This window comes from Nannospalax galili, unplaced genomic scaffold (genome assembly GCF_000622305.1).
Source record: "Nannospalax galili isolate Female #2095 unplaced genomic scaffold, S.galili_v1.0 scaffold18, whole genome shotgun sequence".
Lineage (NCBI taxonomy): Eukaryota > Metazoa > Chordata > Mammalia > Rodentia > Spalacidae > Nannospalax > Nannospalax galili.
In genome coordinates this window covers 10771469-10788908 of record NW_008346548.1, presented here as the reverse complement: position 1 = coordinate 10788908, position 17440 = coordinate 10771469, and the positions used below count along the sequence as shown (strand labels likewise).

Genomic DNA, 17440 nt, shown 5'->3' with positions numbered 1-17440 from the left:
GCCAATTCCTACCTCCTATTCTTATCACACCAACCTCTGAAGAGATTACCCAAATTGCTAATAGGGAATCAGGTCGCAGACTGCTCTGGCTTGTTCCATGCTGAACAGGGACGCAGGGTGAGGCAATTGGAGCACCCCTTCAGTGGGTCTAATCTAAAAGACTCCGAAATTGCATAACTCTTATCTCTAGGGGGAAAAGAAAGTCCTTGAATCGTGAATAGGAGATGTGAAGGAGAAGTAAAGGCGAGAGTACTTAGCATTACAAGTTCTAGACAGGGAACTAGAAAAAAGTCAGAACAGGGCAATTTTCAAATATTCATATGAGAGTCCATTGGAATTTCTTGACAAGGGCTTCCAAAAGCATCCCTCTATTGGGTTCCTCCTCATTTTTCTTTTGTCTTCCAAGGTTGGACACTAGAGTATGTTGATAGCTGTTGGAGTGGTTAGAATCAGTGTCAGTTCCCCTTCAAAGGCTTCTAGATAGGGGGAGAAAACAAATTTATCCATCATTTTAGAACAATAGTGGGTTGTATCCTTAACTACAGGTGGTCACTACAGTATTGGAGACCAAGATTTGAAGTCTTATATCTGAGCAGCACTTTCTGGTTAGGAACAAAATGGTCAATGAGAAATAATTGTCTAAATAACTTTTTATATAGGCTTAAGCCTAATGTCTGGGAAGTGTAATCCCTTGAACTCTTAAAGAAATATACTGATGACTTTACTCTTTGGTTATACTTCCCTTTTGGATGTTTAAGGGCATACAGTTGGCTAAAATAAGTCAATTTATTTTTACGCGTAAGGTTGTTTGAGGATCTGTCCTCAGGGGACACATGGGCTTGGGAGGAGCTCCTGGCTCCTTTCTTTTACCAGTTCCATCTGTGTGAAGATAAGTCACAGGTCCTACTTGACCATGTCTGGCTTCACTTGGAAGCATGAATGAGATGTTTCCTCTGAGTTGACCCTCTTCTTTGTAGACTGGACACTGGTTCAAGTCTATCTCGTGGGGTCTCCATGTCCTCCCTGAACAAGAGGACAGGTGACTCACCGCAGTTATAGGACGTTTTGCTTGGGCAAAAAAACAAATATTCTCAGATAAACCTTGACCAGATATGTATTTTGTTCCTTAAACTATTTGACTAAACTATGACCATAAAAAATTTAAGATTATGTGTTGTGGGTTCTCCTCAGGCCAGCTGTGAAGACCCTGACCTGGATCGGGTCCCCTCCCAATTAGGGGGGCAAGAGGCACAGTGTCACGACACACAGACCCCAGGTAGAAGCAAGCACTAGGCGAGGTGCTGCAGGCTCGTTTAATGCAGGAGGGGGCAGGCCTTATATTTCCCTTTTCTCCGCCCCCAAGTCCCTTTAGTCCTTTTGGTGGGCTATGTGCGGACCAAGAAGTGAAGTGAATTCTCGCTGAATCCCAGGGCTCTGGGTCCATGCCATCTTTGGAGGCCTCCTGCTACATTTCCACCCTTTTTCCTTAAAAATGACTGTCCAGCGAGAGCCTGTAGGCAGCTCTGCCTCGGGATGACCCCTGGATCATGGACTGTGCCTGTCTTAGGTCATCCTATTCGGGCATGAACCTTACCCGTAATTGGAGCATGGGCATACACGTCCATTTCCTGGCTTAGGTTGATTCAGTCCAATAGGATCTTACCCATTATTGACTACCAGCCCTCCAAGGGGTATCGTCCCGGGGGATCAGTCGAGGTGGGGAATTATCTGTAGGAGGCCTCGTACATTTGTGCAAGCCAAGTCTGGCGGGCTGCATAGGGCGGGTTGAAATCATCTTTGTGTATTGCTCTGAGGGCCTGATACACCGAATGATTGAATTTTTTCTGACTGCGGGAATGAACAACAAGGCATTTAAGAAGGAGAAAGAGAAGAATAGTTATGCCTGTCAGGAGTAGGTAACGATCCAAGATGGGTCAAGCAGTGCTTTTAGATTAGAGGCACTGCTGGCATAATCTTGGACAGTCAGGTTGAACAGCCAAATGCATGAGGATGTGTTGTTGGTAGTGAAGCATAGAGAGTTATTTAGGGGCCAGGAGCCATTGAGTGATTCCCGGGAAGTAACTGGGTCCATGATGGGGAGGCCAAGCATAGAATTAGTTGACTAGAGGGTGGGGTAGTCTGGGGAATGAAGCGATAAGGGCAAGAGTATAGGCAGGGAGGGGACCAAGGCCCAGAGATCATGGGCCGTGGCAGGGTCAGGGAAGAGCAAACCAATTATCCAGATAGTGGTGAGGTCTCTGGGTCCTGAGGGTCCCGTTGGTCAGTTGCTGGTCTCACATCTCTCGCTGGAACCCATACTGGCTTTGTTTCTGTCTGAGGAAACACACAAGCATAGCCTCGCCCTCTTGTTAACAAGGGGGCAGGCGGTTGCCATTGACATGTTACGGGGACCTTCCATCTCACTAGTGGCAGGGGTATAGGCCCATTTTCATGAAAGGACAGGAAATTAATGCTGAATAGAGCTTCAATTAGAGCCAGGTGCGGGTTCCTTTTAGGCTCAGGGGTAGCAAATTTTTGTAATGTTTCTTTGAGGGTCCTATTTGCCCGCTCCACAATGGCTTGTCCCTGTGGATTATAAGGGATGCCAAGGGAGTGGCTAATTTTCCATGTTGACAGGAATGATTGGAATTGTAGAGAGGTGTAAGCTGGCCCATTATCAGTTTTTAGGGTCCATGGCACTCCCATTACCGGCATTGCTGATTTGACCACCTTAATGGTGTGTGAGGCCTTTTCACCGGTTTGAGCGATGGCGAAAAGAAAGGAGGAGTAGGTGTCAACAATGACATGGACATACTTAAGATTACCAAAGGAGTTATAATGAGTGACATTCATTTGCCAGAGGGCATTGGGTAGGAGACCACGCGGGTTAGCTCTATATTGATTGAGGGGGCCTAAGGGAGCAAGGGGTGCACATGTAACGCAAGATCTGCTCAGATGTTTGCATTGAGAGATGGGTAGGTCGGGTAGAAGGCGGTGCAGACTGCGAGGAGAAAGGTGAAATTGTTGGTGTAAGGGTCTGGCTTGTTCTAGCAGAGGAATCTCTACAGACATAATAAGTTTACCTACTTTGTCATTTCCCTTTGCCAAGATCCCAGGGACCTTGGTCTGTGATCTTATGTGGGAGATGTGCCAGGGCCATTGTCTGTTATCTAAGATAATCTGGAGAGCTCTCATCGTTCTAGTGATGGGATCCTTGTGGCCTTTTACCTGAGTAAGGAAAGACATCTGAGGGCCTGAACTGCATACTGGCTGTGGGAGAATATATTGAGTAGCTCAGTCTGGCAGACTTGGAAGATTTTTAACAAGGCCAGGAGCTCCCCCACTGGACAGAGCCGGGATTGGCTCAGGTGTCATCCTTTCCCATGCACTGAATGACAACGCCATAAGGGGACTTATTGGCATCCGAGAAGGCTAGCATGGCTAAAGGTAGGGGGTTTTTGCAGGGGGAAGCGTGTGGCTGAGTGGTGATTTCCAAACAGGCCAGGCTGGCCAGTCACTTATCTGGTGGTGTGTGGTTATCCAACTCCCCCGTGAACCTGGACATCATTAGTTGGAAAGCCAGAGAGTCTCCCCATAATGTTTGGGAATGCTTAAGAGGAAAAGTCAGTATAATTTTGTCAGGTTCCTTTCCAAATATGCGCCTGGCTGTTTCTCAGGCCTTAATTGCTAACTTGAAGGCAATATCATACTTAGAGCTAAGCCTAGTTAGGTCCGAGGTAGCCAGGTGGATCCACACCAGGGGGTCTTGCTGCCATAGTGCCCCCAAGACACCATTTTTCATCCAGAGGATCAAGGCAAGTAATGGTTCTGCTGGGTCATGACGTCAGAGTGACACAGACCAGAGTATATGATCTATCTTATTAAGAAGATCCTTAGCTGACTGGGTGAGAGGGATCCTTGAAGTTGGTGAATTATGGCTTTCCAGCAGGGAGAACAAGGCCTGGAATTCCAAGTCAGGGACTGGTATAAATTGTTTGATCCAGTTTATAGTCCCACAGAGTTCTTGGAGCTCAGTCAAGGTATATACAGTTTTTTGCAAGATGGAAGGGTTAAGCGGTTTAATTACAGTATCTATATGGTAGCCAAAGAATGCGAAAGGTTGGATGTATTGTAACTTGTCTCATGCAATGTGGGGACCTAGACATTCTAAATCGGCCAACAGACTGGGAATTGCAGCCTGTAAAGTATTGTGAGATTTGTGTGCTAGCAGTATGTCGTCCATATACTGGATGACAATTTGTTCCTTGGGGATGTTGGTTAAGGCCTTATTAACATATAATTGACAGATTGTGGGGCTCTTTTTCATACCCTGTGGTAGTATCTTCCATTGGTATCTCTTGGCTGTTCTTTGAAAGTTGGGCTCCCATACTGTGAAGGCAAAGTAAGGTCTATCTTGTTCTGCTAGGGGGATTTGGAAGAAACAGCCCTGGATATCAAGTACTACGATATGATGGGATGGGGGGATAGCTGTAGGGTGTGGTAAGCCTGCTTGTAGTGAGCCCATCTTTTCCATCTGGCCAATGACTGCTCTAAGATCTTGGAGGAGTCTGTATTTCCCCGATTTCTTTTTAATAACAAATATTGGGGTATTATGTTTACTGAGAGAGGGCTCGATGTGGCCAAGCCCCAATTGTTCAGCTACCAAAGTTTTGATGGCAGATAATTTAGGTTCTATTATAGGCCACTGGTCCACCCAAATGGCATCATTAGAGAGCCAGGTGATGGGGATCGGCTCGGGGGGCCAGATTTGGGGCGCTCCTGGGCCGGCAGTGGCCATTTGGATTGGGGGGGCTGGGCAAGGGGTTGTCCTTTCCCTGATAGTCCCAAGTTATCATGGAGCATGATATCATCATAAAAGGCACAGTCATCCATGGTAAGGACCGTGCCCATGTCCTCTAGGACGTCTTGGCCCCATAAGTTGCGGGGAACGTCCGTTACTGTGGGGGCAACTGTGCCCTCGTTCCCGTCCAAGTCCTTTCAATATACTGGACGTGTGATCAGCTTGGTACCTTGTGTGCCTCCAACTCCTTTTATTGGTGGGCCTGGCCAGTATTTCCAACGAGGGAATTTAAGGGATTCAGTTTCTGATATAATGGTGACATCAGCCCCTGTGTCTACGAGGCCCTTTATGGCAGTTCCATCTAGGAACAGGGTCATTAGTGGGGAGTGGTTGAGGATTGGGAGAGTCTATAATATCTGTCTCGTTTCCCCTCTTGTGGGCGGGGCTGAGGGGTACCCCAGGTGGAGTTTAAAGGAGCTGAGTCCAGTTGAGGCTGTGACCTACAGTCTTTAGCCCAATGGAACCCTCTTTTGCACTTGGGGCAGTGAGTCTTGGGCAGGCTGTACCTCTTGGGCAGTGGCTACAAAAGTGGCCAAGCCCCCCACAGTTCCAGAAGCCTTCCTGTGCACCAAAGTGGGCAGGTTTTCCTTGCAACAAAAGAGTCTCCAAGGAGGTGGTCAAAGCCTCAATAGGGCCTGCCCTGAGGTCTAAGTCTCTAGTAGCGAGTACCCATTTGTGAATGTTATCATTGCGGATAGATGGGATAGTAGGGATGTTTAGTCCCTCCCAAGTTAATTGTTTGATAAGCACCTCTCAGGTGGGTCCAGACTCCACCTTCTGCTCTACTGCTTCGGTGACATGGGTAAGGAAGTCCGTGAAGGACTCCCCTGACTGTCGAATCAAATTATGGAAAAAGACTTGTGGGTCATGAGGGGAGCAACATTTAAGGGCCTTACAGGCCAAGTCAGAAACTTGGTGAAAACAGGCATGAAGGCCAATAGTAGACTGGGAGATGGGGTCAGTATATTGTCCATGTCCAGTGAGCATGCCCAATGTAATGTTGAGGCCATATTGGAGATTTAGGCATGCCTGGCTTTTAGCCTGATTGTCATAGGCTGCGTGGCAGTTTAGAAAGATTGACGGTTCTAAGACTGCCTTTAGTAAGCTATACCAAACATAATGGGTTTGTAACTGTAAGGACCACTGGTGAAGAACCTGTTCAAAATATGGGGAGTCAGGGCCCGATTGCTCAGCTACCTTGTGGATAAGAACGAGGTCAGCAAGCGGGGTGGGCAGCCATGGACAATGCGCCTCATCGGGGCCAACGTTAACCGGAAATGCGGACAAAGGCGGGTGAGGCTTTAAGGAGGGCGGTCTAGGAGGGAGGAGCACGTTAGCAAGGGAAGGGGAGGGGTGGTTATTGGGGGGGAGTAACTCCTTCCACGGGTAATGAGGCGGGGGAATTTCTGGGCATGGTAGCTCTAGGAGAGTATCCTGAAATATAGGCAAAGGAGCTCCATATTGGAAGTGGGCACAGAGGCTGCATCCACCTCCAGGTCTGGGAGGTCTGGGGTCGAAGTAATAGCCAGATCTACATTAGATTGCTCCTGGCAGTGTTTGTTGTGGGCCAAGATGACTTCCTCAGGAGAGAAGGATTTAAGGCTAGCAATGATGGCTAGGAAGATCGGTATGAACGATGGGGGGGGAGTGATCCCTGACCAGACCTCCCTTTTTCGGGCCAGGAAGAGGACCCGCATCCACATGTCAGGGTCCCACATGTTTTCAGAGGAGACCCACAGAGCTAAATCAGTGGCTTCATCCCAAAAGTGTTCAATATCTTTTGGTTTTACTTTCAACCCTCTGGTTTTAAGGAGCACCTTCAGTGCTGCCATTTGTGGTTCCCTGCACTGTGGTGGTAAATTGCCCATTGTGGGAGGGTCTCGTGAAGGGGAATTCACCACAAAAGTAGAAGACGAGGGTGACTACCAAGAGGGCACAAAGGAAGCAAAGAAGCACGGTGAGCCACTCGGATGTAAACCGCCCCACATGTAAAGGTGTATTGGATCCAAATGTCTTGTGCTCAGTGAGGGACTTCTGGAGGCCATGACACCTCCAGAAGTATGCTCACACAGTGTCTCCGGGACAGGCAACAGGGTGACCTGAAGCCTGGGCTCTGAGTTCGGGGTGGATCAGCCCTTACGTGAAGTCACCAGGACGAACCAAGAGGGGGGAGGTGCCGACATGGGCTTCGGAACCACGTGGCAGAGTGTGCCTCCCTGATCTAACAAATTAGTCCAACAATAAAGATGACAGGGTGGAAGGGACAGAGGAGGGGGCTACTCGCTTACCCTCAAGCAGCTGAAGAAACAGACAAATCCAGGGGCCTACTTACCAAACAAACTGAGGTTTTGGGTGTCGCTAACACCATGGGCAGGGGTCCCTGTTCAGGCACCAGGTTTTGCAGGTTCTCCTCAGGCCAGCTGTGAAGACCCTGACCTGGATCAGGTCCCTTGCCAATTGGAAGGGCAAGAGGCGCGGAGTCACGACACACAGACCCCGGGAGTCAGGTAGAAGAAAGCACTAGGTGAGGTGCTACAGGCTTGTTTAATGCAGGAGGGGGCAGGCCTTATGTTTCCCTTTTCTCCGCCCTCAAGTCCCTTTAGTCAGCATATCGTTTTCTGATTGGTCCATGCCACGCAGTCTGTCAGCAGTCACTGGGCTCGTGAGCAGGGTACAGAGGCGTGGGCTCATTTTGGTGGGCTATTTGTGGATGGAGAAGTGAAGTGAATTTTCGCTGAATCCCAGGGCTCTGAGTCCATGCCATCTTTGGAGGCCTCCTGCTACAATTCTGTATATATTATTTTTGTCTCATCCTTTATATATCATAACAAACCTACACAGACCTTCATCACTTGCTTAAGCTTTCTCATTTTTTCTATTTTGGAAAATGTCCCCATTCCCATATCCTTTCAACATCTTTTACATTCTAATTTTCTTTTTTAAAAATAATTATAAGACATAATAGCATTAAACAGGGTCTCCCTGTAGCCACAGCTGACCTGGAACTCACTATGTAGACCAGGCTGGCCTTGAACTCACAGAGATCCACCTGTCTCTGCCTCATAATTATAAGACATAATAGCATTAACAAATAAATATTCCATCTGTTGTGAGACTTCTTTTCCTGGGGATACTAAGCAATGCTTATTCCCTATTAAGGTTCTAGTGTCAAGCCAATGTTTGATTAAGGGTTTACTGGGGAACCAATTAATTTATTGTGCTTACTTACCAAGATAAATGAGCGGTTGCTGAAGTGTATGTATGACCTGAGGGTATGCACTCTGGAAAGCCTTTACCTAGCTTGGGTCATGGCTTCTCTTCCTAGCTTTCCCCAGATTGTATACTTTAGCCCTCCCCTAATCCAGGAGGCCATGTGTGATTAGGGCCAAATTACATACAGTTGGCTGGGAAGAATGGCTGGATACTCTGGCGAGGGTGCAATGACTCTGCTTGTCCCTCCTTTAATAAATGATCACAACTGTCAACAAGCCCAGTTGTGATGATGTTTAGCGATCAGGCTCAGCTGAAGTCATCACAACTGGTAGTTATTTCATGCAGAAGAGACTGCTATGTAACATCATCTTATTAAAAGGACCTGGAATTTAAAAGGTTTTGGCACTAGGATCCACATATGAGATCGTTTGTTTTTCTGAGTCTGTGTTACTTCACTTAGTATAACAGTTTCTAAATCCATCCATTTACCTGCAAATTTCATTATTTCATCTTTCTTTACTGATGACTGGAATGTCATTGTGTAAATATACCACATTTTTGTTATCCACTCATCAATTGAGGGACACTTAGGTTGTTTCCATCTCTTAGCTATTGTGAAAAAGCAACAAGAAACATGGTTGTACAAGTGTCTCTACAATAGGATGAGTTCTTTGGGTATAGGCCAAGGAGTGGTATAACTGGGTCATAGGTAGGTTCATTTTTAGTTTTTTCAGAGTTCTCCACACTGTTTTCCATAGAGGTTGCACAAGTTTACAATCCCACCGGCAGTGAAATGAGCATTCCCCTTTCTCCACATCCTTGGCATCATTTGTTTTCTTGATCCTAGCCAGTCTGATTGGGTTAAGGTGATGCCTTAGGGTGGTTTTAATTTGCATTTCCTTAATTATTAATGATGTTGAGCACTTTTTGAGATGTTTCTTAGCCATCTTTACTTATCCTTTGAGAACTCTCTGTTTAGGTCTTTAGCTCATCTTTTAATTGAGTCATTTGGTTTCTCAATTCTTTGTTTTTTGAGTTGTTTACGTATTCTGGATGTTAAACCTCTGTCAGATGTGTCACTGGTGATTTTCCCATTCTGTGGTTTCTCTTCACTTTATTGGTTGTTTCTTTTGCTGTACAGAAGCTCTCTAGTTTAATGAGGTCCCACTTGTTGATTGCTGACCTTAATTCCTGAGCAACTTCTGTCCAATTTAGAAAATCCTATACCCATATCTTGTAAGTTACTGACAATATTTTCTTCTAATAGTAATAGTTTCAGGGTTTCCAGTTTCACATTGAGGTCTTTGGTACATCTGGAGTTGACTTTTGTGCAAAGATAAAGATCTAGTTTCATTCTTCTACAGGTAGAGATCCAGTTTTGCCAGCACCATTTGTTGAAGATGCTGTCTTTCCTCCATTGTGTGTTCTTGGCACCTTTGTCAAATATCAGGTGGGTGAAATTGCATGTACTTGGGTTTGGATCTTCAATGATGTTCCATTGATCTATGTGATCTATGTATTTTTGTGCCAGTACCATGCTTTTTTTAATGACTATAGCTCTGTAGTATACTTTAAGATATGGTATAGTAATCCCCCCAGCATTGGTCTTTGTGCTCAGGGTTGCTTTGGCTATCCGGGGTCTTTTGTACTTCCATATGAATTTAACGATTTTTTTTTTTCTAATTCTGTGAAGTATGTCATGGGGATTTTTTGATTGGGATTGCATTGAATCTATATATTGCTTTTGATAGGATGGTCATTTTCACAATATTAATTCTTCCAATCCATAAGCATGGGAGGTCCTTCCATCTCCTGGTGTCTTCCTCAGTCTCTTTCTTTAATAATTTAAAATTTGTATTGTAGAGATCTTTAGTGTCTTTGGTCAGCTTTATTCCAAGAATTTTTTTTTTTTTTGCAGCAATTGTGAATGGGAGCATTTCCCTGTATTCCTTCTCCAGATGCTTGTTATTGTATATGGAAAGGCTACTAATTTTTGTAGATTGATTTTATAACCTGCCACTATACTGAGTTTGCTGGTGGAACTTTTTGGGATCTCTAGGTATAGTATCATATCATCTGCAAAAAGTGATAGTTTGACAACTTCTTTTCCAGTTGGTACTCCTTTCATTTCCTTCTCCTGTCTTATTGCTCTAGTAAGAGTTTCAAGCACTATGTTGAAAAGGAGTGGTGACAGTGGACATCCTTATCTGGTTCCTGATTTTAATGGGAATGCTTCCAGTTTTGTTCCATTTAGAATGATATTGGCTATATGCTTGATGTATATAGCTTTAATTGTGTTGAATATGTTCCCCCTGTCCAGTTCCCTCTAGGACTTTGAACATAAATGCATGCTGAATTTTGTCAGAAGCCTTTTCTGCATCTATTGAAATGCCAGTGCAGTTTTTGTCTTTGAGTCCATTTACATGATTAATGACATTTATTGATTTGAGTATATTGAACCATCCCTGCATCTCTGGGATAAAGCCTACTTGATCATGGTGGATGCTCTTTTTGATGTGTGTCTGTATGCGGTTTTCAAATAGTTTGTTGAGAATTTTTGCATCTATGTTCATTAAGGATATGGGTCTATAGTTTTCTTTTTTGGTTGTGTCTTTACCTGGTTTGGGTATTAGAGTGATGCTGGCTTCATAGAAGGAATTTGGGAGTTCTCCATTTTTTTTTCTTTTGTTTTGAATAATTGAAGTAGTATTGGTTGGAGGTCTTCTTTAAATGTCTGGTAGAATTCTGCTGTAAATCTGTCTGGGCCTCGGATTTTTTTAGTTGGGAGGCTTTGTTTTACTGTTTGAATTTCCTTATATGTTATGGGTCTGTTTAACTTTGGTGGTTCCTATGATTTTAGATATCCATCCATTTCTTTTAGATTTTCAAGTTTAGTAGTGTATAGGTTTTTAAAATAGTCCCTTATAATGGTCTGGATCCTTTGGGTGATTTTGTTGATTTGGACGTGCTCTTTCTTTCTTTTGGTTAACTGGGCTAAGGGTCTGTCTATATTGTTTAGCTTTTCAAAGAACCAGCTCTTAGATTCATTGATTCTTTGTATTGTTTTCTTTGTTTCTATTTCATTAATTTCTGCTCTGGTTTTTGTTATTTCTTCTCTTCTGCTGAGTTTGGGTTTCCTTTGTTCTTGCCTTTCCAGTGTCTTGATTTCCAGTGTTAGGTCATTTATTTGTGCTCTTTCTAATTTTTTAATGTAAGCACTTAGAGCTATAAACTTCCCTCTTAGGGCTGCTTTTAATGTGTCCCAGAGGTTGCGTTGTGTTATATTGTCCTTTTCATTGGATTCCAGGAATTCTTTTATTTCTTTCTTAATTTCTCCTTTGACCCACTCGTTGTTTAGGAGTGTGTTGTTCAATTGCCACAGGTTCGTGTAGTGACTGGGGCTTCGTCCAGTGTGGATTTTGAGCTTTATTGCATTGTGGTTTGATACAATGCATGGAATTGTTTCAATTTTTTTGTATTTATTGAAGGTTGTTTTGTGGCCCAGTATGTGGTAAATTTTTTAAAAATTTCCATGGGTTGCTGAGTAGAAAGTATATTCTTTGGTCATTGGGTGGAATACTCAAAAGATGTCTTTAGGTCCATTTGATGTATGATATCATTTAATTCCGACATCTCTCTGTTTATTCTTTGTCTAGTTGATCTGTCTAATGGAGATTGTGGAGTATTGAAGTCCCTTACTATTACTGAGTTGGGGTTAATCTGTGTCTTAAAGTCCTGTAGTGTTGTTTTTATGAATTTGGGTGCACCAGAGTTTGGTGCATATGTGTTAAGGATTGTAATATCTTCTTGGTTAACTGTTCCTTTGATCAGAATGAAGTGACCCTCCTTATCTCTTCTGATTAGTTTTACTTTGAAGTCTATTTTGTCATATATTAGAATTGCAACCCCTGCTTGTTTCTTGGTACCATTTGCTTGGAATATTCTTTTCCATCCTTTTACCTTAAGGTAGTGCCTGTCCTTGAAGGTGAGATGGGTTTCTTGCAGACAGCAGAGATGGATTTTGTTTCTTAATCCATTCACTTAGCCTGTGTCTTTTGACTGGGGAGTTCAGGCAATTGATATTTAAGGTTATTATTGAAAGATGGGTATTGGTTGCCGTCATTTTGATTGCTGTTTGTGTTCTCTGTCTAATTTTGTGTTTCCTCAATTATATCTTCATTTTCTTTTCTTTCTTTCTTATCCCTGGGGCATAGTTGTTTCCCTCTCTGCTCTATGTATTGCTTCAAGTATTCTTTTTTTGTTATTTTTATTTTACGTGTGTGAATGTATTGCATGTATGTGAGTGCACCCGCATCATGCAATGCCATGGAGGTCAGAAGAGGGCTTCAGATTCCCCTGGAACTGGAGTTAAGGACGGTTCATAGCCGCCATGTGGGTGCTGGGACTCGAACCCGGGTCCTCTGCAAGAGCAGCCAGTGCTCTTAACCACTGAGCCATCTCTCCAGCCCCTAATCCTATACTTTGTAGATAAGATCTAACTCATTCGAAACATACTTCTTCAGTTTCTTTGCTTTATTATATTTTATTATCTTAATACTAACTTTGTTTGTAGTATTAGTCTGTAGCACTCTTTTTTTTATATTCTCTAGTGTTTATTCAGAGTGGTTTTTGAATCTTTTTCATTTTTTGATTTTTTTGTTTATGGCACTGAGGAGATGGCTCATTGGTTAAGAGCACTGACTGCTCTTACAGAGGAACCAGGTTTGGGTCCTAGCACTCACATGGTGGCTGACAACCATCTGTAATTCCAGTTCTAGGGGATCCAATGCCCTCTTCTGACCACCACGGCTGCATGACACATACATATATGTAGGCAGTATACTCATACACACAAAATAATAAATTAAATTTTGTTTATTATTATGTGGGTATGGGTGGGTGAGTCACAGTGCACATGGGGAGCTCAGAGGACAATTTGTGTAGTTACTGCTCTCTACCATTCTACCTTTACATGGTTCAAATTTAGGTCTCCTGACTGTGTAGCAAGAGTCTTTACTCACTGAGCCATCTCACCAGCTCCAAAAAATATTAATTTTAAATCCAAACTTTTTATCATAAGTTAGTGTGGAATCTGTCTGCTTTGTTAAACAAATTATTTCTGCTTTGCATATTAGGAATTTTTTTTTCAATTTTGTGCAAGTGGATCATGTCACCTATGAGTTTCATCAGGATGGCAAAGGAGGCATTCTGAAATATGTATGATTAAAAAGGAGAGTTCAAGTCCAGTCAGACTGAGACCTAGAAACAGGGTAGCCTGAATTGCTGTCATTTCTTCCTGCAGTGTTCTGGCCCTTCAGTCAGGCTGTTTTGTCATGTACATGACTAGAATACTCCCTGCTTTCTACTGTCTTGTCTCTTCATTCATGTCCTTCATTTCATTTGTCATTTATATATACATATAAAACATATATATAAATGTGTGTGCGTGTGTGTATAGGAGGTTTGGCTTCTCTTGTAATAGTCACATATTTGAGCTTTTGTTCAGTGTCTTTTGAAAAAGATTACATGATTTGCTACATGGAAATTCTTTTGTTTTCACCTCAAGTACCAGCAAATCTGTACAGTTCAAGTTTTTTAAACGGAGCTCTCTCCCTCTGTTCCTACAAAAAAGAAAAAAGAAAAATTTAGTGAAATAGAGTCTAATCAGACATGTTTTAGCTAAAATAAGTCATGAAGTTCTGGCCTCACAGTCTTATAACTCTACACAGTGAAATATGATAGATGTTATAGAGTAGACATAAAAACCAAGGTTCAGGGGGCTGGAGGTTCAGTGGTTAAGAACATTTGGCTGTCCTTAACCTAGGTTTGGTTCCCAGCATCCACATGGCAGCTAACAACTGTAACTCCAGTTCCTGGGACTTCAGCACCCCCCTTCTGACCTCTGCTGGCACTCATACGCAGTGTATACATACATGCAGGCAAAACACTCATATACATACATGCAAGCAAAACACTCATACACATGAAATATAAATAAATATTTTTTTTAAGGTTCAATTTTTTGTATGTGTGACAGAGTCTCATGTAGAGTTGTGACTGGCCTGGAGCTTGCTATATAGGTCAGACTGGCCTCAAAGTAAGAGATCTGCCTTCTGCTTTCTGATGCTAGAACTAAAGGCATATGTTACCACCCCAGCCAGTGTCCAGGGTTCAGATTCTTGACCCATGACATTGTTTACTGCCTTGGGAAAATTGTACAGCTAATCTGCGTATTGGTTTTCCCACCTGCATGTAGCGATATCTGTCTGACCTACCTGCAGGGTTGTTATTCAGATCAAGTAATAATTTACTACTAGAGAAGTTTTGTAAAACTTTTAAAAGGAATAATAGCTTGACAGAACTGATATACATTAGCAAGAACTGGAAGCCAGTTGAAACTTAGGGGAGAGGGAAAGCAAAGTTAACCTAACATACTGGAACTAGATGATCTCAGCTGTGGCATAGGAAGGCAGAAAGTGAAGTGATAGGCTTCCCATTGAGGCCAGCCATGTTTGAGTTGTGGGTGCAGTAGATGGAGATGTCCAAGTTGGTTTGGAATGTGGATCTGGGCTAGAAGACACGTTTAGAAATTAAGGAAGAACTCTGTGACAAGATCATTGAGTGAGGGCAAGAAGGGAACCGAGGCTGGAACTCAGAAGAACGAATGTCTGCATCAAAGGGGCCTGCTGGGTAACAAGAGCCAACAAAGGCCCTTCTGATAATATGTTATGTAGCCTGACAGTTCTGTCCTGCAGATTATAGGACACAGGAGATATACTCTGGCTGCTCTTGTGAGTTAATGTGTTATAAAAGAGGTCATTGGCATCTCCCAAAGATCCACAAACTAAAATGAACAAACAAAACAAGCAAGAATTTTTATTTTGTTAAATAGCCTGTAGCCAAGTTTAAAACTGGGATGTTTGCTGGGCGTGGTAGCACACGCCTTTAATCCCAGCATCCGGGAGGCAGAGGCAGGTGGATTGCTATGAGTTCAAGGCCAGCCGGGTCTACATAGTGAGTTCAGGTCAGCTGAGACTACAGGGAGACCCTGTCTCAAAAAGACAAAAAATAATGGGATGTTTGGTTTTCAGATTCATTATTACTGGCAGATACTGCTCTATTCTTAACTGTATAAAATAAAAGTACTGGTTCTTACTAATTTTCTTTTCCTTCTTTTTTCCCCCTCTAGATTTTACATTGTGCTATTGGTAAGTAGAACGTCTCTCCTACTAAATATATTGAAGTGTGTCATCATCTTTTTTGTTTTGTTTTGTTTTTGGTCTTTTTGAAACAGGGTCTCCCTGTAGCCCCAGCTGTCCTGGAACTCACTATATAGACCAGGTTGGCCTTGAACTCACAAAGATCTGCCTGCCTCTGCCTCCCTGAGTGCTGGGATTAAAGGCATGGGCTACTGTGCCCAGCTTGAAGTGTGTCTTTTTAAAGTCACAGATAAGAGGCTTGATTTGCTCTTACTGAATATTGAAAAAAAAAAAACTATTTAATCATTATATGTAAAATTGCTCAAATTGAAATGCCTTTTGTTTTCTAACATAGTAAGTACTGTTTAGATGCTGTCACCACACATTATTTGTCATAGCTCTTTTTCTGTCAGTTTAAAAGAAGTGTCTTTCCCTCCTCTGCAAATGTTAATTAGGAAACATTTGCATAGACTTGAACTGACAGAGGTCTTCTGAGTACTGGGACTAAAGGTGTGCACCCCGCACCTGGCTTCACTCACCAGTGTAGTTTGGATTCTGGTGCTAGGCTATGTGAGAAGGTACTCTCTGGGATCCTTACATGGTATATTCTCTATCATTCACATGGGAACACTCCTTATTACCTGCCTCCCAAATGAATATTTTATGTATGTGAAAGTAGAAAGGTTTGTAATACTAATATAAGGGACTTCTAGCTAAAAGCAAATAGTGTAGGTTCTTTCCTTTTATGTTGGGAGGGTGAGTAATATTCTGCCCTGAAACTGAGGCATAGCTTCTAGTATAATGTAGATAGACTCCTTTAATGAAATAAAAGTCAGTTCTGGAAAGTGGACAGACTTTATAGAGCAAGCCCATAATGGTTGCTATGTAGTCAAGGTTTATCCATCAAAGGGGTGACATGAAGTTCATACTCATTCAGAAGCACTGAAAGTCTGAAAACTTGAGAACTATGAATCAAAACTAGAATGGCCCTGATGTTTGATTTGCAATTTAAGCAGCCTCTTATTTAGGGTACTGGGATTCAGAGATGAGGAATCTCAGAGTTGAGGTCATGTTTTTGGAGACACATAGCACACTGTCCACTAGGGATCTGACAGAAGTCAGTGTGATCTCCTCCCCTCCAAAATGTTAAGGAAGATAAAGTATCTTCATTCTAGAGCTGAGCCTCTGCTGTTTCCCATTTCTCACTGGGGTCTCTGAGTGGAAGGATGTTTTTGTGCATGAATCTGTTTATTTGAGTTCGTAGTATTCATTAGATTCTCAAACGATTTTATAATCTCCCCCAAAGCTATAGAATGCTGCTTTAGAAGTTTTAAACAATAAATTTGAGAGGGACTCGGGAGCTCCTTTGTCAGGTAGCCTTTCTGCGTCACAGCTTTTACAGCTATTAATAACATTTATATTATTGTTAATTATTAATAATAAACATTGTGCCTCATTTAGAACAAGATATGACTACAGAGCATGCTTGGCTGATTTTATTTTATGACAGATGGCTATTAGCTTATGTACAATCTTACATGTATCTACTTTTTAGTCTTATCTGCAAATTTGAGATATGAAATTTTATACCTTTTTATTTCTGATTTTGTCTTATTTTGGTTTTTGAGACAGGCTCTCAGTATGTAGCCATGGCTGACCTCTCTGTGTAGACCAGACTGGCCTCAAACTGAGAGATCTGCCTGCCTCTGCTTCCTGAGTGCTGGGTTAAAGGCATACACTATCACACCAGCCTATTTTATCCCTATGGGGTGCGGGGATCTCGGGGCGCCAGCTGCTAGCGTGGCGCCGGTCTCCTGCGCGCACCTGGGAAGCGGCGGGTCCCGTGGCTCGTCTGCTCCGCTTTGCTGGCAGGTCCCTGCTTCTCTGTGTCTCTGTGGGTCTCTGCTACCGGGGCTGGCCCGGTTGAGTTCTGCCCCAATTTCACCCATGCACTCTCTCTCTAAGTTCGTGGCCCATCAGCTGCCGGGTCTCGAGGAGAGGTGGGGGGCGGCTAAAGCTGGATTTCCATGAGTCGATGACTGAAGGATAGCACCCCCCGGGGAGACTGGATCACAGGATTTAGTGTTACAGCTTCAGACAAGTGACTCAGCTCAGATCTCAGTGATTCAGCTCCAGCTCCAACTTTATTGGGGTAAAACTAGGACTA

At 43.2% G+C, this 17440-nt stretch overlaps 1 protein-coding gene across 1 annotated transcript in view; it reads left to right on the top strand.

Annotated features, from left to right (window-relative positions):
* Hacd2 (3-hydroxyacyl-CoA dehydratase 2) overlaps positions 1 to 17440 on the top strand; it is a 125615-nt gene that overhangs the window by 15230 nt on the left and 92945 nt on the right. Inside the window, exon 3 of the mRNA XM_008842957.3 lies at positions 15264 to 15282. Within this exon, the coding sequence (XP_008841179.1) occupies positions 15264 to 15282 (19 nt within the window). The remainder of the gene's footprint in view (positions 1 to 15263; positions 15283 to 17440) is intronic.